General features: G+C 40.9%; 1 protein-coding gene across 2 annotated transcripts; it reads right to left on the bottom strand.

The window, feature by feature from the left end:
• Positions 1 to 272: 272 nt before the first annotated feature.
• On the bottom strand, positions 273 to 12655 carry ttc14 (tetratricopeptide repeat domain 14). Of its 2 annotated transcripts, none has more exons than XM_044044194.1 (12): positions 12110 to 12655; positions 10704 to 10834; positions 9438 to 9637; positions 8483 to 8567; positions 7772 to 7901; positions 7069 to 7224; positions 6542 to 6613; positions 6324 to 6443; positions 5853 to 5975; positions 5190 to 5307; positions 3257 to 3363; positions 273 to 2851 (listed from the first exon to the last, which is right to left on the bottom strand). In XM_044044194.1, the coding sequence occupies exons 1-12, from the start codon at positions 12241 to 12243 to the stop codon at positions 1873 to 1875; spliced, it is 2355 nt and encodes a 784-aa protein (XP_043900129.1). In that variant the 5' UTR covers positions 12244 to 12655; the 3' UTR covers positions 273 to 1872. The 2 variants fall into 2 exon arrangements, with proteins under 2 accessions (XP_043900129.1, XP_043900128.1); XM_044044193.1 differs by having other exon boundaries at positions 10704 to 10837.
• Positions 12656 to 25632: the final 12977 nt, after the last annotated feature.

The following is a 25632-nucleotide window of genomic DNA, read 5'->3' on the forward strand; positions in this document are numbered from 1 at the left end:
GATGCAAATTTGTTACAAATTCGAGGACCTTAGAGGACAGTATTTAATCAAAGTACTCCCAATAATACTTTCACAATACTATCCCAGTAAAGGGAAAAAAAAGGAACAATATATACACCAATCAGGTAATGTAATGAATGTTTTATTCAAGTCATAATGACATAGAGACACCAGTTATTTGTTATTAATTCACTAAATGACACATTTACTCATGTACAAACTAGTTTCCTTACAACACAAAAATTGAAATAAGAATAATAACATGACACTAGTGACACTTTCAATGTTTTATTGATTGAGAACCTTTCATGTGCGGGACAACAGGGGGACATTTGTACTACATCTATTTAAAGCTGAGGGGGAGGGGGGGGGAAAGGGTGTATTGGCACTAATAACAGTCAGAGATTTAACACGCCACACACACAGAGACAGTAAGCACAAATGAGCAGAAGGCAGTATCTTCTTAAAGGTTATAAATATGAGATGTGAACATTCAGCGTCCACTCCATTGTTTACATTTACAATATCCTGTGATGATGTAGATCACTGTAAAACCAATGACACACAATGTTAATCTGACACAAATGTTGGACAACATGCAGAGAGACTCTTAATCCGTTCATACATGAGCTGGACAGTTGAGGTTTTAAGTGTGGTTGGATGACAAATTGACAAATGATCAACACCGACTTTGCTGAACACACTACCACATTTGAAGCCAGCAGGGACACAGGAGATACCGGTCCACTGCTGCTTTGTCACTTTAATCTGAATTTAGCGGCAGATGACAAACTCCTGTATGCCTTGCAAGTCCTTATTTGGTCTGAAAAATAACAGAAAACGACGAAAAATGTTTCCCGAAACATGGTTTCCCCCACAAACCTAAATTTGACTTCTTTGTTCGATGAGCTAAGAAACCAAAAAATATTGACATACTCAAATATTGAAAAAATACTCAAACCTGATTCATAGATTACCAAAACAGTTCATTTCTAGGCAGAAAACGCCGTCAAAGAAAAAGCAGCAAATCCCCAAAACATCACAGGCTGAAGCTGGTGGACCTTTGTTAAATAAGCGTTTTATTTAAGTGGCTTAAATCGTTTTTACCAGCTGTGTTATCAGTGACAGATGTGTGTCCAGCTCCCAGAATTGTCCACAGAAACCACAGTGCACTCTCCAAGGTCACAGTTGATAACGTGTCAAGGCCTCATAGACCCCACTTTAAAAAAAACCCCTCAACTATCCCCTTAAAAGACGCTTTCACGCGACCTTCAACCCCTACAGACTTGTGTAGGCAACCCGTTGCTGTCAAAGCACACGGTGAACATCATATTTATAACCTTTAACAGGAAAAAGCTCAAGTTGAACAAAGACACGGATATTAAAGCCTGTAGCAACTGCTGCAACACATAAACGTATAAAAAGACGATTGAAATGACCACAGGTGATGTCACGATTATTGTCTACAATCTAACAACCATAGTCATTGATACAAGTTGTGTGAATTACATTCAGGGCCACCATTAAAGGATAATGATGTGTTATCACATTTGAGAGAGAGTTAGTTTTTTATCTTTTCAAAAATATTACAACACTGACTTCAGATTCTCTGGCAGTCTCACAACAGCTGACCACAGGCCTTAAATCCACCACAACAAATGAAGACGTTTCAAACAAATACTGGACTCCTTTTCACATTCACAATCAAGGTAACTTAGATCAGACCTTTTCATTCATTCCTTCAGCAGCAGCAGCAGCAGCACAGCGGGTTGTTTCAAGCTTGGACAATGAATTAAATGTATAGGCGTCAATTTGGAAGTCCCCTTTTTCAAAACCCGTGTATTTGGCATTTCGTGGGGTCTGTTGTTCATTTTATTTTTTGGGCCCGGCTCCTTTCTCCTTCTCAAACTGGGCAATCTGGTTGAAAATATTGAGCAGATGAGGAGGAAGTTCTTTTTTGGCACTTTCCCCTGGACCGTCACCATTTCCAGCACTGTTTTGCGATGTTTTGCGGATTCTCCCAGCTGACCTGCTGCCCTCTTCCTCCACTCTCCTCTTACTACTTTCCTTCTCTCTATCCGCATCTTCCGTCTTATACCTACCATCGTCAAAGGAGTTCCTCTTCGAGGACTCGTGTCTCTCCCTCTTCTCCAGGTGTTTGGAGGCGGAGCTGCCGTTTCCTGGATATTCAGACTGGAAACCCGATTTACGGGAGAACTCTGAGTCGGCCGACGAACAAGACACTTTTCGCTTTCTGTTCTCGTCCAAGCTGCTTCTCCTTTTGGAGTCGCTGTTCCTCCTGCTCTCTTCCTTCCCTCTTTGCCTGTTTTTATCCCTCCTTTCTTTACTCCTGCTGAGTCTACTCTCTTTCTCTGGGCTTCTACTCTGGCTACTTTTCCTCGTCTTTGCCCTTCTCTTTCTTTCTCTACGTGACGAGTCTGAATCTCCGTTATCTGAGGCTGCCGACAGAGAATACAAATGACAGATCCTTCTTTCATCAGACTCCTTCGCTTCCACCTCCTCATCCACCCTAAACCCCGGGCCCCCCTTCTGGTTGAGGAAGGTAGCAGAGGTGTTGGGAGGTGCTGGATACCACTCCACCTCCTCCTCCTCATCCTCCTCCTTCTCCCTCCTCCCATCTTTCTCATTCTTACCCTCCTCACTTCTCCTGCTGTCCCTTGAGGAGATCCTGCTCCGGCGTTTACTCCTACGCTCGGACCTCCGATGCTTCTTTTTCTTCTTTTTGGATTTCCTGCGGGAGGATGAGGAGGATGAAGAAGCAGAGGAGTTCCTGGAAGACTCGGAAGATGATGACAAGGAAGAGGTAGACCTCTTCCGTTTTTTCTTCATCCTGAGGAAGGGAAGACGACCACTGCTGAATTCATTCTGATCAAATAGTCGATGACATGCTTTTACATTTTAGCACAACCAAAGTAAGTTTTAAAGGGGAGAAATGTAAAATATGTACAACTGCGACCTTTAGCATTTTGAACAGCTCCCACAAACCCAATTCAAAACATGGTTGCTTAAGTTTCTAGAACATGGAAACACAAATGGAACTGGACCTATTTTCAGCAACAGGCGGACATTTTTCTTACATTTAGCCCCTTTAAGTCTCATAAATGATTGCTTCAGAATAAACGGGGCAAAGAAATACACTGATAAACCATGACATTAAAACCAGGTCCCTGTTTTAATGTTGTGGCTGACCAGTGTACACACCTGCCTTTCCTGTAGAAGATTGGAACCAACTCACCTCTTCTCTTCTTTTAAGATCTTACGCAATTTGTCAGCGCTGGTTTGGCCGCCCTTAGGCTTCGTCTGCTCCTTAGCTAGCGCTTCTTCTCGGAGGCGAATTGATTTCTTCACGGTTGCCGAATGAGGCAATGCACGACAATGGCACACAGGAGTCCACAAGAGACATTTAAGACACACATGCAACCGAGACCGCCCGAAATGTAATTCATTCAGTTATTCAAGTCATTCGTTCATGTGGTGGGAGTAAGAGCAGAAAGAAGAGTGCAGAGGAATTCAAAACATTTTTAAAAGAGAGCGTTACAGTTAAATACCAGGGGAAACAGGAATGATGGAGGAATATACAGTCACATTATTACCATAGAGAAAGTGGTGCGACACAAGAGCGAGGTAGTTGGAGAACAAGCAGATAGATGGACGGACAGAGGTGCAGGCAGACAAAAAACACACAATTTGAGATGGGTTGCAACGTTACCGTGACGGACCAGCGACATGGCACCACACACCCAGTGTTCCAGGAGTTGAGTCGTTGTCATTTGTGCAGTTTTTTTGTTTTGTTTTGTTTTATTTTGTTTAACCCCCACAGGACAGGTGACAAGGCAGTGGCAGTCGGAAGGTCAAGGGGCAGAGTCCCAGGATTGCAGACAAACACACACCAAAACACTTGATCAGTATTACAAACCACCACATTAACTGCATGTGTGTGCTCATGGTAAAAAAGAAGAAGACATGCTTTCAGTATAGTATCTATAGGTGTAAAAGCATTATGTCAATGCTGTTAGACTTCATTCAACTGCTAGTCTCAGACACGCAGTTTTAACTAGTTATAAAGAGCAAATCATTATAAAAAAATCGCTACAGATGGTGGGCAAATAACTTCAGGAACAGAATATTTAGTGTTCAGCTTTGACCCGAGTCAGCGAGATCAGTGCTCTTTCCTTTGTATAATAAAATGGGATTGTGTTCCAGTAAGAGGCACAAATAAAAGTACAATTAAGAAAAAACAAACAACCAAACTGTTTTTAACAATTTCAAAAAATATGTGTGTATGCCATAAAGGAGAATGTTGTAGTTATTTCTGTGGCGGGGACCCAAAACAACAAGTTGTAAATTCATGTATTATCAAAACAAACATGGGAGACATTACATAAAGGTTGAAATCCTTCATTGTGTTGCTTTAGTGTATCATATTTATTTTCTTCTACAGCTAAAGTCTAAAATCTAGATTAAAACCCCCTGGCAAAAATGCTCAAGGTACGACACACTTATATGGACAAAAGTATTCAGACGCCTGACATGAAATTGGCCCTCCTTTTGCAGCTTTAACAGCTTCCACACTTCTTGATTTGTAAGTGTTTCATTCATTCTGTATAGCACGTATGAGGTCAGGCACTGACTGTTCCAGTTCATCCCAAAGGTGCCTGATGGGGGTCAAACCATGTCTTTATAGTCCTTGCTTTGTGCACTGGGGCACAGTCATCTTCTTTAAACTGTTGCCACAAAGTTGGAAGCATAGCATTGTCCAAAATGTGTCGGTATGCTGAAGCGTTAAGATGGTGCTTAACAGGTGTGGTCAAATAATACCTTTGTCCATACAGTGTAACTGTGTAATCGACAAAACTATCTCACACAGCAACAAGTATACACGGGAAAGTAGGGCTGAAAGTTTCAACCGCTGTTAAAGCAGCGAGCAGCGGCTGAGTTGTTGTTATGAACGTGCCAAACTGTGAATCATCCAACAGGCTCCAACAAAAACACGGAGTGATGCGTTTTGGCTTTAGCTTGCGTTTTATTTATTTATGCATTGTTTTCCTCAAGTCATACATGACACTACAGTGAAAAAGCTTGGTGATATTGCACAGTGCAAACTCGCCAGCTCACCCAAACCATTGGTGTGTGTGTGTGTGTGCGTGCACGCATTGTGGCCCACTCACCTGTATAGTGTCTGTGATCTTGTGCAGGGCATCCTGTGCCTCAGGATTTGAGTCATCAAGAGACAACGCTCTCCTGTACAATCCCTCTGCTGTCACAAGTTTCTCCTGCTCTTCAAGCCTTAAGGAATAAATAAATAAATAAACAATCACACATGTACATACATAAAGAAACTAATCATAGAATTATAACATATTTTATCAACAACAACCAAGCCCTAATAAATGTATTTATGTTGCCGCTCCTAAATCTACAGTGATCTGTTGTTGTTTGTAAAAGAAATCAGACCGGTTGATGTTCCCTCATCTGTTCCAAAACAGCATATCTGTCATATTCTGTCACTTTAATGACCTACCTGCATAACCTCTGTCTGAAAACAGTCCAAAATATTTTGTATTATTTGTCCAGAGTTTGAAAGGGGAGGTACTGACGGGATAATTTCAGAGACAGTGGGGGAAGCAAATGAAGAGGAAAAACATCCCAAAGCTGTTTACTGGTTGAGGTATCACGAGGATGTATGTCGTAAATTTGAGAATAAATGTTTTTTTTAAACAAACAAACCCTTTGCCAGTGTGAACAAAACCACAGGGAGAAACCACTGTCCACATAAATCTCATTATTTTATTTCACTACTGTGGGGTTAATGCACAAAATGAACTGCTTACTGTTTTCCTCTCTCCACCAGTGTCTGGCAGAGGTACTTCTTGGCATTGCGGTGATCTGGACAGCTTTCTAGAGCCTGTTCAAAGTTGGTTATAGCTTTCAGGAGGCTGCCTTTGTTAGCATACCTGAGCAAACAATGAAAACATTCAGTAGGAAGAAAAATATTCAAATACAAATCTTGTAAGACTGCTTAATGGCCTTACTAATTCCAGGTTGAACATTTTACTCATCTGCACACAGAAATTAGTCAAATCTGACTGTGACAATGACACTTAAGGGTTGAACTAGAATAACTGTTCAAAATGTCATATATGTATGCTTATATTGTCCACATTTACTTTCTCTGTACCACTCACCTTTTCTGGTGTTACATATTTTGAAAACATTTCATCTTATTCAAGAAAACTTAGAAAAAAATATAGATACAAGTAAATGGCTTAAGGAAATATAAGTACAAATGAAAATCAACTCACAGAGCTCCCCGTGCCACCAGTGCTTCCACATTGTTGGTGTCAATTTCTAAAGCCTTGTTGTATTCATTCATGGCTTCCACATGTCGACCGTGTTTGAAGTGGTCCACACCTGCACGCACGCTGAAGACAAAAGAAGACAAAGGGACAACTGAAAGTCAAGTTTACGTTCACATTGAACATGTCAAGACAGAAGCAGGAAATGTAAAGCTTAGCCTCACCACTTTAAGGCCCAGGATGCAGATTGTTTTTTCCTAATTGAAGAAGCAAAATCCTCCTCCTTGAAAAGTTTACTATGGAGAGGAGACACAAGAACTACATTAATAACTCGACATACTTAAAACAAATGTTTGGTTTTGTCTACAACCAAAAGGTGTCATAAGAGGCTGAACACCACATTGGTGGCCTTGGGTTTCAATTATCAAATGAACAGTTGCTGAAGGAGTTCTCAAGATGAACCACACAAATCAAAGACTTAACTTAAGAGACACGTCAATCAAAAGTCTGGATAAAATCAGGAAGCCTAAAACCATCCTTTTTACACACCAGTAGTAAACACACAAAAGCTGGGCGCAGGAGCAGTGGGCAGCACTTATCTGCACCCGGGAACAATTGGGTGCCTTGCTCAGGGGCACCCCAGCCCTTGGCCCTTCCAGTGATAGAACCGACCACCTTCCAATTACGAGCCCAATGCCAAAATAACAAAATACTATAAACTCTTAGAGGTTCTACCAGTCAACATGTTTACCTCTGTAGACCTCTCATCATCGACGGTGGATGGATGTCACTAATTTGCACCTTCTCCAGCAGGTAGTCCACTACACAGGGGTTGTGGTAGCCATGACAGGTCCTTAGTATTCGCTCATATGTCTGACTGGAGTCATTGGATGCACGGGTGCCACGGCTGAGAGGGAAAAATGTTAGAGTGGCGTTATCTTCTGATCAGTCAGATTCCACATACATGATACGACTCCGAGAACTGAACACACAAAGAATGAGGAAAAACGACAAAGGTTATAGTGACCTATGTCACAATAAAGTTGGTGGGGTTGTTTATCTTGACTGGAAGTGAAAAGAATCTCACCAAACCAGAATTTAACAAGTGTTAATGGGAAAATAACGCAAAAGCTGGACAGGCAGAAACAGAGACACAGTTTCTCACATTTGCTTTCCGACTAGATATTGTTGTTTCTCGATAGTTATATTTTCTGAACAACTACAGAGGAGACAATCCACTTCCTGTTTACACAAGCACACACATACACAGTGTAACTGCAGGGTCAAGTCATATACATTTTTAAGAGTTTCTATGGATGCAGATGACCTCTGACATGGAGCTGAAATGCTCATCTGGACATCAATCATTGTTTTTCTTCAAATAAAAACAATACGTTTGTCAAAGTCTAAAAGACTCCAGTATTCACTAATGAGATTGTGATATATGTTATTACCTGTAATGTATGGGCAGCTCCTCCTTGGTAAGGACTCCCAGTTTGATGTGGTCCAGGCCTGGAGAAAGACAGGACTGGAGGAGGGACACTGTGATTTTCTCCTGGTAGCGGTCGATGTCTTTCACTCCAGCTAGAGAACCAGAAAATGTAGAAGATTTGTTACAAATGACAAAACAGCAAAACTAACAAAAATCTCCCACTAAGTTCATCATATGTGAAATTCCAGAGAATGTTTGGACTCAACTCTACAGATATTGTCACCAGTTCATTTTTGAGAAATTTGAAGTGATTTTTGAAAACTTTGTTTTTGACACAAAACAGTGTTGAAACCTAAAACACTGGCCCTGTGTTTTAAAAAGAAAGCTCAGCGGAGCATAAAATAAATTTTTTCACACTGTGACAACACAGTGGTCTAACTTAGAGTGAGTGTAGGGCTGCAGCTAACAATTTATTTTATAACCGATTCATGTGTCGGTTACTTTCTCGATTTTCTCAACTTAGTCATCAATTAATTGATGAGTTGTAGAACCCAAAATAGACACGTTAAATGTCTGAGATACTTCTGAAGTTGATTGATGGCAACTGTTTGGTTGCTTTAGTGACAAAACAAAAGACTACTAAAGATTCGCTTCTTCTATTTTGTAATAACTTGATCTTTATGCATTACGTTTGACACTGACCATGTCTACACTACACTCTGCTGACACTGACCTCTGATGAAGTCCCCAATCTGGTAGTAGGACAGAGGATCATCATGGCTGCCAGTGGAAGGTATTTCTTTAACGTGACATAGAGCCTGAAAGCAGAAAGGAGAATATGCTTAATAAATTATCTTTATTAATCAATAAAGAAGAAGTCAGGTAGGTTTCATTGTAGCATTTTTAGGTTGGATCTATTACTGTGCAGTTTATTAAAAGACACAAAAGAAATGTCAGTAGCAGTCATTCCAGTTCTGTTCCAGAATCCATCTCCAAGTAGAGGTGTGGACACACCCGAGACACACGACTGATGCACTCAGAGGGATGAGTTGATCTAAGGTGTGGTTTTATGAGTTACTGACACAATCTGTACTAACTTGAACTATCACTTCAATTACCACAGATTACCCACAGACTGCAGGCTGAAGTGGCCAAAATGTGGTCAGTGTGAACAGCAAATGTCACAGGTGGATTTGCTTTTTTTCCCACTCTGATTTGAGTCCATTTAATATGTAGCCCAAAATTTGGATTTGAAAAAGTGCTGATTCCACGAGACTTATGCTGTTCAAAGCTTCATAGTGCTAGCTCTCTGTGAGATTAGTGGGGCTTTTTTCTTTCCTTGCAGCGACCAGGCAAGACATCTTGTAATATAAGGCCTATAATAAGGCCTGATTGGACTGTTAAGCAATGTAACATTTTGTAAGAAAAATGCTATATAAATAAAGTTTTTATTATAAAATAATATATACAGTCTGAATGTAGTCCAAGGTCCATCCACTTCAAATACGCTGACTCATCTGTGGCCACCACCACAATATCTGACCACTTCTAAACAGGACATTAGAAACTCACAGAACCACCCAGGGACAATCCAATTACCCCATTTTTTAACTGTTGGTTTATTTTTGATATGTGATGAGATTTATGAGGGGTCGGCCAAATTTGGTTTGATTAGCCTGCTGACTTACCGACAAGTCGAGGTCTTCTATGTCTCTCTTCAATCCTCCTGCCATGCACAGCAGAGTGAGAAAGAAACCATATTCTCTTATGTTGTTGATCCTCCCCACCACCACATCTCCTCTCTCCAAGTCCCTGTACATCACGGATCTTCTCTCTTGATATGACACCTCCATGAATATCTCCAGTGGTGGCATGATGGCATAGGGCTCTAGGGAAAGCAATGATAAAATAACGATTTAATCAGCACCTCAGCAAAGTAACATCCTCTAACTTTTTTAAAGCTCCAGCTCTGGATTACCTTTGGCTATCGACTCAGCCAAATGATGATCTGAGCAACTGTCCATGAGAGATAAGGATAAAACCACTTTATTATTGTAGTTTATTTCTTTCATTTTAAGACTCCTGCTGTTCTGTTCCCCTCAAATGCATCATGACCCCACTTTTTTCTGATAATAATTCACAGGGCCTGCTCCCTTAAATGAAATGAGCTACTGACACACACACATAACAGAAAACGAAGTTGTTCAGTCATGTCTCATGTTTTTGAATAGTTGCAGTGAAATGATGAAGGTGCTGTTTGTTATCTCATTTGTCTGAACCTGTGTTTATGATTTTAATTCATCCATTACTACGTATTAATTAATTAATTAATATGCATCATAATATGGTCACAAATTGTTCTGTGTGTGACCAACAGAAAGAGAAAATGCTTTAAACATGAACATGAATTTGCAGGGACGTGGAAAAGTCACCTTGTCCTACTACCACAGTATGTTTGCTAAAAGTATAACACAATATTACAAAGTTATCCTTCTGTCAGACACAGAAGCAGAGCATGTGAAAATAAGTACTACAGCAGCAGCAATTAAGCTGAACTAAACTGAGAGAATTTGAAAATTCTTTATTTCGTTGTGAGTCCATCTACGCAAAACATTTTGACTTTAGACCTTTTTTATTCAGCCATGCAGATCTTTGGGTGTCCTAACAGCATAACTGAAGATGATGTTCTGACACATTAGAGAGAGAAAATACTAAGAAAATCAATATTAATTCACAAAAATTAAACAATGAATAATGAAAATAACCATTAGTTGCAGCCCTGACAAACAAAAATACATATGAAACACAGTAGGGTTGGATAAAAAGCAGCTGAGATCCAAACAATGTGTGCCTTATTATTGTTCAAATCTTTCACTGTGGTCTGGCAAGTGCACATTTATAATATGACTACTTTGTCAAAACGTCGTTTGGCATTTTGCCTAAAGAGCACTGACCTGCAGCCTCCTCTTCCTCCTCATCATGTTCCTCTCGCTGAAGAGTGGCTGTCTTCCACGCCGGACTGAACAGGATGTCTGCCTTCCTGGCAATGAACTGTTCCACAAGTGGGCTGCCCTGCTCTTCACCCCTGCTACAAACAAAGCAGCTGCTTTTATTCCGTCCTGGTAACCATGTGCTTCTCTGACAAAACTAGAGATCAGAGAGCAAAAAAGCTTTGCCAAGACTCCTTAGTTTCATGCAGTTTCAAACATTCCCCCTTCTTGTAATGATAACTTTTTTTTTAAACCCTGACTCCAGATTTGTATCACCACCAAACACTAATAACTAATTTCTTGGTACATTCCCTACACCCACAGAAAATGTACTTGTACTTAACTACATTTTTTTATTCTTGCTGCTCACATGACCGACAGACATGGCAAAAAGGTTAATTACTGCACAACAATAATCATTGATTACTTTGTTGGAAAAAAGTAGCTTCCCAAAATAACTAAAAGATAATTTCTTTTATTTTAAACAAAACATGACACAACAAACTGTTACAAAAAAGAAACTTCATTGCAAATATCTGAGACAATTCCAAGAGATGAATTTGGATATCTGCTGATACTAAACGTTATTAGTTGCAGCACTATATTTATACTTTACCAGCTAATTGATGAAAAGACATGGGCTATGCAAGATTTCAGTTTTTTTTTATCTAAAAGGGATGTTAAAATCAGATAAGATGAAAAGATTCAGCACACACTTGATTCACCAGGTATGTACACTTCTTTCAGGAGTCTGTGCAGGCCTTGACAGAGCTTTAAAAACACTTCCATTTACCACATTCATCAAAACACACATTCTTTGTTCTGAGGAGTAACAGAACTCAAATTAAAGATATCAATATATGCCCAATATTATTATTTGTATTATTATTTATTTATTCTTTCGGGGTGACAGTAGCTCAGTGGTGGGTTGTGGATTTGATTCCTAAAAATGTATTAGTTAAATAATAATAATAATAATAATAATGATAATTAGAGTCACCTTATCTCTCACTAGAGCTCGGCTCGGCTTATTTACACCAATGTATTTTAACGTTGGCGATAATGGTGTTACTTCAAGAGCTAAGCAGTACTTGATTGGTATAAAACGAACCAGTGAAATATAGAATGAGTGGATACACATTCCCATTAAACACTTCAAGAAGAGTGGAAGCTATACTAATATGTATATTATAGCTGGGTAACTCTATGTTAAAGTCCTGCATATGTATTTGACTACGTCATTACAGTCCCTGCTGGTGTAATGGTCACATCATTCCAACCCAAATACCAGTGATCACAGAATTTACCAGACACGAAAACCAGTAATATGCTGGCGCAATGAAAAAAAGAGTCACAACTTTCTCGCTTACCTTTCACTCGTGACTTTGCACAAGTCAGGCAGCACAGCTTGGAAGTCTGGGTTTTCCGTTTGCTCACATTTGAGTGTGTTGAACAAGGACTCTCCATGATACAAAAGAGACTGCCTTAACAAGTCTCTGTCCATTATGTTTGTACAACACTGCACTCACATTACTTGGACGCGGTTTAGCCGTTACGTTAGCAAGATAGATTTAGTTTCAAAATCGTACCACGCAGCAGGTCTGAGTGTAGAGTCGTATGAAGCAATGGTATCTTGTGCACACGTAGATAAATATAGTTTATAAACAGTAAGTAGCAACGTTAGTCAGTGATGCTAGCAGGGTAGCAAAACAAACGAGTGCCATGCCAAGACTCAGACTTTTTCCCATTTATGGTTTAATATCTTCACAAAAAAACATTCCGATACTTTAACATACGTATTATTATTGTTTCGCCCCCTACAAAAGAAAACAAAACGCAACTATATTTCTACTAACCGTTGACAAAATACAGGCCACTACATCCGCGTAGCTGGTAGATTTAATGCGCCTGCGTGGTGTGTTACACTGCAGATTTCCGCAGAAACAAGCTCCGTTTCGGAACCAATGAATCACTTGACAGAAATGCCTATATATGGGTCCGAAGCATGGATGTCCTAAGCCGAATTAGATTGCTGCTATTAAATGCACATTGTAACTATGTTAAATGGCCAGATCCACCCAAAGTGAAAGAAATGTAATTTAAAATAGGCCTACATTTATCTAGCTGCCAAAACTCAAAGTTGGTTCCTCAACTTGACAAAACTTACATAAATATGTTGGATGTTATCCAACTATTCTGAGCGTGCTGTTTAAATTGGAAGAACCTGATTTTGAATGTAGACTATTACTTCCTTTACTCCCGCAGGTGCCGACACGAATAAGAACCTAACTACCTACATCGGTGAATTAATCTTGAATGAACTTGTAGTATTTTGAACAGGATATCTTGGATGGCTGTAATTAAATGATTTCAGGCTTGTTAGAACTGAAACAGAATCAGAACAAATTAAGGAATGTTGTGACCTTTGTTTCCCTTTGTGCCATGAGCACTGCCAGTGGATGTGCACTCCCATGATTGTCACGCCCTTCTCAACACACGCTTGAATATACTGATACAAATTTAAAAATGTAAATTGCATTTACTGTTATTTACACTAAACCCGTGTCACTTTGGTTTTTGTTTTGTTTTTTTTACCTTAGAAGGCAGTAAAATCACAAAAGTGGCCTAATATTAATTTGCACTTTCAAGTGAAGCACTAAGTGTGGTGTTACTGGACTTGAATTTAACAAGTAAACCACTTCAATATTTAAAACTTAGAACAGGTGTGCAAATGTGCACTAAATGAGCTCAACAATAAAACCAAACTAGAAGATTATGCAGTGAAATTTTGATCGTCCCTGCTTTTTGGTGCCAATATCATCAGGTGCAGGACTTGAGCTTGTAATGGAGTATCGATGGAGTAGATTTGTAGATTGAACCTTTAAAACTTAAAGAGAGAGACTGACACTTGCAATTGCATTGTACAAGCCCCTCCCCCTCTTCAACCCCCCTCTCCCTTTCCAAACACCTGTTTCTAATGGCCCTTTTCAACTATGGTCTCGCCTCGCCTCGCCTCCGCACGGCACGGCACGACACGGCACGGCATGGTTTAGATTGTATCTCCACTACTGAAAAGGTACCTACTCAACGTGGGCAGAGTCATCACCGCGCGGCTGCATGACACTGCGGTGACTTCGTTTTACACACGACACACACACACACACATATAAAAGAGTGACTAATGACTTGTAAAGCAGTTGTTTTCAGTGTAACTGAATCAAATCACTAGAATCAGTTAATTAAAAATATTTGTTCAGTGCTTCCTACATGACTGGAGCACAGACTCCGTCTGGACTGAAATACACTGGCAGGGTTTGTGACGCCGGTCGCGATCAGCAGCACTGTTGCTAAAAACACCAGAATCCACTGTTAAATATTGAGTTTTTAGACATTCCCCTGGTAATTGTTGGAGATTAACCCACATTTTTAGGATTTTTTTTAACTGATCTACAGTTTGGCATTGTTTGGTTTGATTTTTGTGTCGGACGTCTCTTCCTGTGACGGCACTCTGGCCAACCAGTGGCCGGCAGTCTGGCGACGTCACACATAGTGCCTACTCATCCCGCTTGGAAACTCGCCAGAGCAAGTACGAAAAAAGTACCTGGTACCTGGTACTATGCTAGCGGAAACGCAACTTAACCATGCCGAGGTGTGGTGAGTAGAGCCAGTGGAAACATGTCATAACAGTCAAAAACAGGTGAAAAACAGAAAGCAACATGTTTTCAAGTTGTCATGTTTCAATGATACAGATGAGACAGATAGAAGTCCTGATTTGTGAGTGTCGGGAGGCTTTAGGGAGCTCCCACATTTAAATTTGTGAAAAACGGGTATGAATTGACAGAGAAATTACAGCTTTAAAATCACCCTCATCTTAATTTTTTTTAACATGGGAGTCAATGGGAGGTTTGATCAAAACCCTCTGTGCTTTTAGATGATTTTAAGAAAAACTGCAAGTCACATGGAAAAGGAAACAACACACCGGGTTAGACAACAACCATAGCAACATTTTTATGTAAAATTGTCTGAATAGTCTGGAAATTCTAGGCAGGAAAATAATTTGTTTAGAGATTTCTGTGATTATTTGCATTTATTGATGCCTGATGAGAAAACAGGATTAAATTGTTCACACAGTTTATTAAAAAATACTACTGGAGATCAAACGACAGAGCAGGTAATGATGGAGCAGTGACCTCTCAGATCTCGTCAGATTCATTCAAACCACCAACGCAACTCTCAACAGACACTTTCTTTTGTCGTTGCAGAATTAATTGAGATGAACAAATTGAACAGGTTGAGGAACTGTTTTTGTTGGCACATTAAACTGGTGAAATAAAAACAATAAAAAAATCTTAATCTGTTCCATCTTCTAATTTTCAACTCATAAAAGCAATAAAAGTTTAAAAGCAACATCACACCCGGCGTGATATTCGTGATACTCATGCCTATATGACCACATCACAGCCACTCAAAACATTCAAAAAAAGACCCATTGTTTGAGGATGCTGCAGTCCTATTCACAACATTTTAATAACAATCACCATCAATGTTTTAACCAACTGCAGTCTTTTAAAGTATGACATGTCACTTGATTTAGTTTGTAGTGGCCTAACTATGTACACATCTGGTTTTTCAGGTTATATGAAAGGAGCCTCTCACACCAAATTATTGTTACCAACCTCTTTAATTTAAGGGAGGAGCAATTCAAAACCCAAGCATAATATGAGATCACAGAAAGAAAGAACTCTCTGTGCCTTTACACCTCTCATCATGGAGAGAAGAATCCTTTGTTGGATAATTTTGCTTGGATCTATTTGTCCATCCCATCTACAAGGTCAGTATTCATGACACATTTTATAATTTTAACTTTGGTTGTTTATATTTCATTGGATGTATTTTGAACCAGGACAGAGTATTTCCAGACACAAAGTATATGTGATTTATTGCACTATACAGATGACTTATTCTAATAATGCAACATCTTTTGGCCTGCGATGAAAGTTTCATCAACAATGTATGATTGTTTTCTCATGACATAAAACAAGCAAAGTTCAATGTTATATATTAAAGCAATGCAACCCACATTTGGACAAAGAGCATCAGAAAGTATCACTCACTCACTCACTCACTGATTACAAGAATAAATACTTGTGTGACTGTAAAACTAACAGAAATTGTTCAAAGCACATTCTGTTTCAAAAAAACTGGGTGATGGAAAGCGTAAACTAGACAAAGTGTCTGCACACCTGTTGTTGCCCCCATGAAAATGTCCTTGTGTCATGTGGTCAGTCATTTATTTTTCTCAGAGCAATGTCAGGTGTGTGGTCACTTTTGTTCGTTAACTGCAGGACTAAGCTATCTGAAATTGAAGCTATCTGAAATTGAAATTTACAAGAATGTTCAATGATAAATGCTCCTCCAATTGGCTCGAAAGCAGTGGCTCATAATTTACCATGGCAATTTATTCTGTGCGGTCCGGACCAGGCTTACCATAGCTCCTGCTGCTCAGTCCATCAAGTCAGCTGTCACTCTGATCAGAAATAAACATGTTTGTTGCAGACACCTTTTCTTCCATTCATCTGACTTTAATATAGGCAACAACCCTTTAATAACTGCATGCAGAGTACCTGAGGGCCTTCTGCTGGCCCTAAGCTGCTATAGCACATAAATGTCACTCTGTGCGAGTAACATGAATTGCTGACTTCACAAAATATTTTTCCTAAAAAAAAATAATAATGAAACAAGTTGTTATTTGTTTTTTTTCCATAGTTTACAGTATAAAACTATGGAACTGCGTAAAAGCAGTTATTTTGCTCAAATGAGCTCTGTAAATATTTATATTGGCCTACAGATAATTGTGCATTAATTCACAATTATCTGCCAGGATTTGTCTCTGAACTTTATATGTATCAAGTCTTTCAAGTGTTTCTCACTTGGAGACAAATGTCTCCTCCATTTCTGCATCAGTACATCTGTGATCGACCTCAGGGTCCACTTCGAAGAGACATGAATGTTCATTTACCAGGATAAGTTATACCTGGCTTAACTAAACAATGCCTTCTCATCCTTGTTTGATGTTCATTCAACGGATTAAGCCAGGATGAAATTACAGTGGTAGCATTGATGGAGCTATTTAAATGGGCTATACATTTGTTACCAAATTGTTAACATTTTTAGACAAAAAATACAATTTGCAAATACTGTCTCTCACTTCTCAACTCTGTCTCCAACTCCACCGACAACGACCATGACAACTCCAGCTTCAACGACAACAACTCCATCTACAACCAACACGACAACTCCAGCCACAACCACAACCATTCTAACCACAACTCCTTCTACAGTAACCACAACAACTCCTTCCACACACAACAACCATGACAACCCAACCACAACCCAGCCACAACCACAACACCTCCACCCACAACCACACCTCCACTCACAACCACAACTCCATCTACAACCACCACGACAACTCCAGCCACAACCACAACCATTCTAACCACAACTCCTTCTACAATAAGCACAACAACTCCTTCCACAACAACCACGACAACTCCAACCATAACTCCAGCCAAATAACTCCATCTACAACAACCACAACACCTCCACCCACAACCACAACAACTCCAGCTACAACCACCACGACAACCCAGCCACAACTAATAACCATTCTAACCACAACTCCTTCTCACAGTAACCACAACAACCCAGCTACAACCACAACAACTCCATCTACAACCACCACTAATAACCCACAACCACAAACCATTGTAACCACAACTCCTTCTACAATAACCACAACAACTCCTTCCACAACAACCACGACAACTCCAACCACAACTCGCCAAGAACCACAACAACTCATCGACAACAACCACAACACCTCCACCCACAACCACAACCACAGCTACAACCACAACAACTCCATCTACAACCACCACGCATAACTCCAGCCACAACCAACCATTGTAACCACAACTCCTTCTACAATAACCACAACAACTCCTTCCACAACAACCACGACAACTCCAACCACAACTCCAGCCACAACCACAACAACTCCATCTACAACAACCACAACACCTCCACCCACAACCACAACTCCAGCTACAAGCACAACAACTCCATCTACAACCACCACGCATAACCCAGCCACAAACACAACCATTCAAACCACAACTCCTTCTACAGTAACCACAACAACCCATCTACAACAACCACAACACTTCCACCCACAACCACAACCAAGCTACAACCACAATAACCCATCTACAACCACCACTCTAACCCAGCCACAACCACTCTAACCACAACTCCTTCTACAATAAGCACAACTCCTTCCACAACAACCAATGCATAACCCAATAATAACCCCCAACCACAACAACCCAACTACAACAACCACAACACCTCCACCCACAACCACAACTCCAGCTACAACCACAACAACTCCATCTACAACCACCACAACAACTCCAGCCACAACCACAACCATTCTAACCACAACTCGCTCTACAACAACCACAACAACCATGACAACTCCAGCCACAACCACAACAACTCCATCTACAACCACCACAACACCCCACCCACAACCACAACCCAGCTACAACCACAACAACTCCATCTACAACCATGATAACCCAATCCCAATCACAACTCCAGCTACAACCACAACAAACATGTCAATCCAGCTACAACCACCACAAGTCCTTCAACGACAACCATGACAACCAAGCTACAACCATAACTCCAGCTACAACCACAACTCCACCTATAACAACCCCAACAACTCCAGCTACCACTATTGTACCAACCACTACAACTACTGCCTAACATTCATCATCCAACCAACTACTGCTCCAAACAACAACTACTGCAATCTACAACTACTGGTCCAACCACAACACTGCTCCAACCACAACAACTACTGCACCAACCACTACTACTGCTCCAACCACAACACTACTGCAACAACCACTACAACTACTGTTCCAACCACAACTACTGCTCAACCACAACTACTGTTACTACTGCTCCAACCAAAACAACTACTGCACCAACCACTACTACTGCCCAACCACAACTACTACTGCTCCAACCACAACTACTGCTACAACTGCACCAACCACACAACTACTGCTCCAACCACAACTACTACTGCTCCAACAACAAATACGCTGCTGTCCAACCACAACCACCACCACCAACCAACTCAGTACTGCTCCAACCCACAACTACTGAACCACTACAACTACTGCCCCAACCACAACTACTACTGCTCCAACCACAACAACTACTGCACCAACCACTACAACTGCACCAACAACTACTGCCCCAACCACAACAACTACTGCACCAACTACAACTACTGCACCAAACACTACAACTACTGTTCCAACCACTACTACTGCTCCAACCACAACGACTACTGCTCCAACCACTACTACTGCTTCAACCACAACTACTACTGCAACCACAACTACTACTGCTCCAACAACAACAACTACTGCTCCAACCACTACTACTAACAACCACTACTACTGCTCCAACCACAACTACTACTGCACCAACCACTACAACTACTGCAGCAACCACTACAACTACTGTTACAACCAACTACTACTGCACCAACCCTACTACAACCACAACTACTACTACTACTACATACTGCACCATCCACTACTACTGCTCCAACTACAACTACACCAAACTACTAATTGCTCCAACTACAACTACTACTGCTCCAACCACTACGATTGTAACTACAACATAAATCACAACTACTAACTGCCCAATCCACTACTACTGTTCCAACCACCACAACTACTGCTGCTCCAACCACAACTACTGTTCCAACCACTACTACTGCTCCAATCCACAACTACTGCACCAACCACTACCACTCCAACTACTACTGCCCAACCAACTACAACTCCTTCTACAACCACAACAACTCCATCTACAACAACCACAACACCTCCACCCCAACACAACTACTGCTCCAACCACAACAACTACTGCACCAACCACTACTACTGCTCCAACCACAACTACTACTGCAACCACTACAACTACTGTTGCAACTACAACTACTGCTGTCAACCACAACTACTGTTCCAACCACTACTACTGTCCAACCACAACCTACCACCAACCACTACTACTGCCCAACCAATAACCAATACTGCTCCAACCACAACTACAACTGCACCAACCACTACAACTACTGCTCCAACCACAACTACTACTGCTCCAACAACAACAACTACTGCTGCTCCAATCCACAACTACTACCGCACCAACCACTAGTACTCCACAAATCACTGCTCCAACTAATCAACTACTACTGCTCCAACTAATTACAATACCATCATTCCACAACTACCACTGCTCCAACCAACAACAACAACTACTGCAATCAACCACTCACAACTTCGCAATTCTAATTAAATCCATCGTCCAACTAATAAATTAAATCATCGCAATCTACCAATCATTTCAATTCAACCACTACAACTACTGTTCCAACCACTACTACTGCTCCAACCACAACGACTACCGTTCCAACCACTACTACTTCTCAACCACAACTACTACTGCACTAACTACACCACTACTTCTCACCTAACCAATTACTACTGCTCCAACAACAACAACTACTGCTGCTCCAACCACAACTACTGCACCAACCACTACGACTGCTCCAACCACAACTACTACTGTACCAACCACTACAACTGCACCAACAACTACAACTACTGTTACAACCACAACTACTACTGCACCAACCACTACTACTGCTCCAACCACAACTACTACTGCTCCAACCACAACTACAACTGCACCAACAACTACAACTACTGCTCCAACCACAACTACTACTGCACCAACCACTACTACTGTTCCAACCACAACTACTGCTGCTCCAACCACAACTACTTCCAACCACAATTGCAATTCAACTTTTAATACTGCTCCAACCACAACTAGTACTGCACTCTAGCCACAACTACTGCACCAACTATTACCACTCTGCTCCAACTACAACAACTACTGCAATGGAATCCACTACTACTGCTGCTCCAACCACAACTACTAACCCACAACTTACAACTACTGCTGCACCAAACTACTACTGCAATTCAAACTACTACAACTCCAACAACTACAACTACTGTTCCAACCACAACTACTACTGCCCCAACTACAACTACTACTACTCCAACCACAACTACTGCACAAACCACTACAGCACTGTTCCAATACCATTACTGTTCCAACCAATAACTGCACCAACCTCTTTACTACTGCTCCAACCACAGCAACCATTGCACCCAATTACTACAACTACTGCTCCAACCACAACATCTTAGCCTGCACCAAACCACAACAACTACTGCACCACTACTACTGCCATCCAACCACAACTAATACTGCTCCGTTAACCCACAACTACTGTTCCAAATCCACAACAACTTGCTGCAATCAACCACAACTACTACTATGTTCCAACCACATCTACTACTGCTCCAACCACAACAACTACTGCACCAACCATTACTACTGCACCAACCACAACTATTGCTCCACCTACAACAACCACAACTATACAAGGTAAGGGATGTTGATGCGATTGTGAACTCTATTGGAGAGTTATGCTGACTGAAAACAGCATCCAAATTCAGTCGACTATTACTTGAATTACTATTAACACAACACAATTTAAAAGCAGATTCATAATAGTTACATGTCCAAGGCCCATGTGGAGAATAGTTTACAGAAGAAGAGTCCCAGTCTGGGCCTTTCTATGTGGAGTTTGCATGTTCTTCCTGTGTGTGGGGGTCTTCCTGTTCCACATCTGTGTAAAATCATGCAGGGGTTGATTGAACACTCTACATTGCCCGTAAATGTGACTGTGTGAGCGAATAATTGTCATACAGATTGTATGACAACTGGGGTTTCCAGTGGGAAGTGGGAAATTCCTCTATGCTGATGTTGATGGGTCTTCCACTGTGTTTTAACTGCAGCAACTCTACTGAGCATTTACAAAACAAGTATCACTCATTATAAATAGTCTACAGGATAGAAATATGCATGATATCCACTGCCTTCATACATCAGTGACGTTAAAGATTATGATTTCAGATTGGTGCTAAAATCAGTTTTCAATATCTTTCATCTGTGATGAATTAAACAAAACACCATCAACCCTAGTTTAAATACAAAGTAAGAAATACAGTAACCAACAGCCAATGTGTGAAAAAAACATACTTTTCACATTGTTATAACTTAAAATATGAACTGTCATACTTTGAGAAGAATAGTTTCTCTGATGAAAAACATGTGTTTCTTTATTTAGTTATGTAGTATAATTTATTTTGTAAACATGCACGACTGTAAACCTACCTGGTTTTTCAGGTTATATGAAAGGGGCCTCTCCCTCTGTCACCTCCCTCTGTAAGTGAAGGAGGAGCAATTCACAATCCAAGCATGATGTGCAAAATTATCTCAGTACCTACAGCAGTGAGGACTGAGTAACACCACTCACCATGGACTCCAAAAATCTTTATTGGATCATTTTGCTTGGATATTTTTGTGCATCCCGTGGACAAGGTCAAAATTCATTTAATTTACATATTTAATTTTAAGTCACAATTTTTGGCTTTGGTTGTTGGCTGTTATGAATGTCTTATTAAAAAAATGTAAATGAAATAAATTCAAAATGTCCCCTTTAGTGAACACCGACAAACAAGACCAAATAACAGTTAGACGGTTAGACAGGTAGACAATTATGACATTTTTTACAATTATTTTTGATAGGATTATAAAATAATTACAAAAATGAAAACTGTATAATTAAAAAGACAACACGTCCACTTAGGATTATTGACATGATTTGGTGTACTATCAACGTGGCATGGTGCTTGAAATTCTCACTGTCAAGGACAATGGAGAATCATAATGAAGAGCCACACACAAAAAAAATAAATAAATAAATAATAAAAAAAAATTGTTAATTTCCCCAAGGGAACCTCCCAAAGGGATCAATAAAGTCGTCTGTCTGTCTGTCACTGAACTGGCACACAGTCATCTATGCCAGTGGACAAGTACCGGTCCGTGGGTCGATTGGTACCGAGCCGCACAGAAAGTATACATATCTTACATTATTTCCGTTTTATTTATTATCTAATGCTGAACGATGTTTTATTTTGGAAAATTACCGGATTCTCTCCGCCATATCTGTCTATGATTCACTCGTGAAGCATGTCAAGATGCTTGCCTCGGTCACATGTCACGGTCGCAAGAAGAAGATCAACTGCTGGAGATCGCAAATGAAGGCTGATTGAAAGCACGGTGTTTTATTTTGCAGCAGGAGTGCAACACCCATCTCGTGGCTAAGTGTTTCTTAGTGTTTCTCACTCCATTTCTGCATCAGTACATCTGTGATCGACCTAAGGGTCTACTTCAAGGAGACATGAATGTTCATTTACCAGGATAAATTATACCTGGCTTAACTAAACAATGCCTTCTCATCCTTATTTGATGTTCATTCAACGGATTAAGCCAGGGTGAAATTACAGTGGTAGCATTGATGGAGCTATTTAAATGGGCTATACATTTGTTACCAAATTGTTAACATTTTTAGACAAAAAAAAACAATTTACAAATACTGTCTCTCACTTTTCAACTCCGTCTCCTACCATGACATTTGCAGGAACAACCACACCACCTCCAACCACAGCTACAACCACAACAACTCCATCTACAACCACGACACCTCCAACAACAACCATAACTCCAGCGACAACCACTGTAACCACAACTCCTTCTACAATAACCACAACGACTCCACCTACAACCACTACAACTACTGCACCAACCACTACTAATTCTCCAACCACGACTACTAATGCTCCAACCACAACTACTACTGCTCCAACCACAACCACTGTACCAACCACTACTGCACCAACCACAGCTACTAGCTTCAACCACACATGCCACAACTACTACTGCATCAACCACTACTACTGTTCCAACATAACATGCTCAACCACAACTAAACCACAACTAGCTGTACTAATAACCCAACAACTACGCTCCAACCACAACTACTGCTGCTCCAACCACAACTACTACTGCACCAGCCACTACTACCGCTCTAACCACAACTACTACAACAACAACAACTGCTGCCCAACCACTGCTGCCAACCTTGTTCCAACCACAACAACTACTGCATGCAACTCCACAAACCACAACTACTACTGCTCCAACCACTAACTTCAACTACTACTGCTAACCCAACCACAACAAGTACTGCACCAACCACAACTACTGCACCAACCATTACGACTACTGCTCCAACCACTACAACTACAACCACAACAACTACTGCTCCAACTACAACTACTACTGCACCAACCACCACTACTGCTCCAACCACAACAACTACTGCACCAACCACTACTACTGCTCCAACTACTTGCAACCACTGCAACTACTGTTCCAACTACAACAACTACTCCACCAGACTACTGCTCCAACCACAACTACTACTGCCCAACAACAACAACTACTGCACCAACCACAACAACTACTGCCCCAACCACAACTACTACTGCTCAACCACAACTACTACTGCTCAACCACAACATCCCACAACTATACAACAACTACTCACCAACCACAAACTGCACCAACCACAAACTAACTACTGCTCCAACCTACAACCACAACTACTGCTCCAACAACTACAACCACTCATTGTAACCACAACTGCTACTACAACTAACCACACAACTACTGCGCTCCAACCACACAACTACTGTTGTTCCACCAACCACCAACCACTACAACTACTGTTCCAACCACAACTTCACTCTAAACTACTACTAAACAACAACTACTACCCCAACCACAACCACTCCACCACTAAACCACAACTAACTGCACTAACAAACCAAACAACTAACAACACCAAACACTACACCACAACTACCAACCACTGCGCAACTACAACAACTACTCACAACCACCTTCACCAACCACAACAACTGCACCAACCACAACCACTCCAACCACACAGCAACTGCTGCCCAACCATTACCACTACTGCTCCAACCACTACAACTACTGCTCCAACCACAACTTCTACTGTTCCAACTACAACTACTACTGCTCAAACAACACTACCCCAACCACAACCACTCCAAACTACTGCTCAACCACCTAGTACTGCACCAACCACAACTACTGCACCAACCAACTGCTCCAACCACCAACAACAACTACTAAACCACAACTACTGCAACCACAATAACCACAACCAACCACAACTTCTACTGCTCCAACCACAACAACTGCTCAACAACAACTACTAACCACTACACTGTTCCAACCACAACTTCTACTGCTCCAACCACAACTACTGCACCAACCACAACTACTACTGCTCCAACTACAACAACTATTGCCAACCACTACAACTACTGCTCCAACCACAACTACTGTTCCAACCTACAGCAACTACTGCTCCAAAACAACTACTCCAACCACAACAACTACTGCTCCAACCGCAACCACAACTAACCACACAACTACTGCACCAAACAACTAACAACTACTACTAACAAAAACCACAACAACTACTGCTCCAACCACAACTACTACTGCACCAACCACAACTACTTCACCAACCATTACCACTACTGCTCCAACCACAACAACTACTGCAACAACCACTACTACTGCTTCAACTACAACTGCCAACCACTACAACTACTGCCAACCACTACTACTGCTTCAACCACAATTACAACCACCAACCACTGCTCCAACCACAACTTCTACTGTTCCAACCACAACTACTACTGCTCAAACCACAACC

This window comes from Solea senegalensis, linkage group LG14, assembly GCF_019176455.1.
Source record: "Solea senegalensis isolate Sse05_10M linkage group LG14, IFAPA_SoseM_1, whole genome shotgun sequence".
Lineage (NCBI taxonomy): Eukaryota > Metazoa > Chordata > Actinopteri > Pleuronectiformes > Soleidae > Solea > Solea senegalensis.

Excerpts from the sequence above, each read along its gene's own strand:
- ttc14 (XM_044044193.1), bottom strand. The coding sequence starts at position 12,243 with ATGGACAGAGACTTGTTAAGGCAGTCTCTTTTGTATCATGGAGAGTCC. Across the intron at positions 9,638-10,703 it reads GGAGGAAGAGGAGGCTGCAG|AGCCCTATGCCATCATGCCA; the intron begins GTCAGTGCTCTT and ends TGCTTTCCCTAG. Across the intron at positions 5,308-5,852 it reads CTGGTGGAGAGAGGAAAACA|GCTTGAAGAGCAGGAGAAAC; the intron begins GTAAGCAGTTCA and ends TTATTCCTTAAG.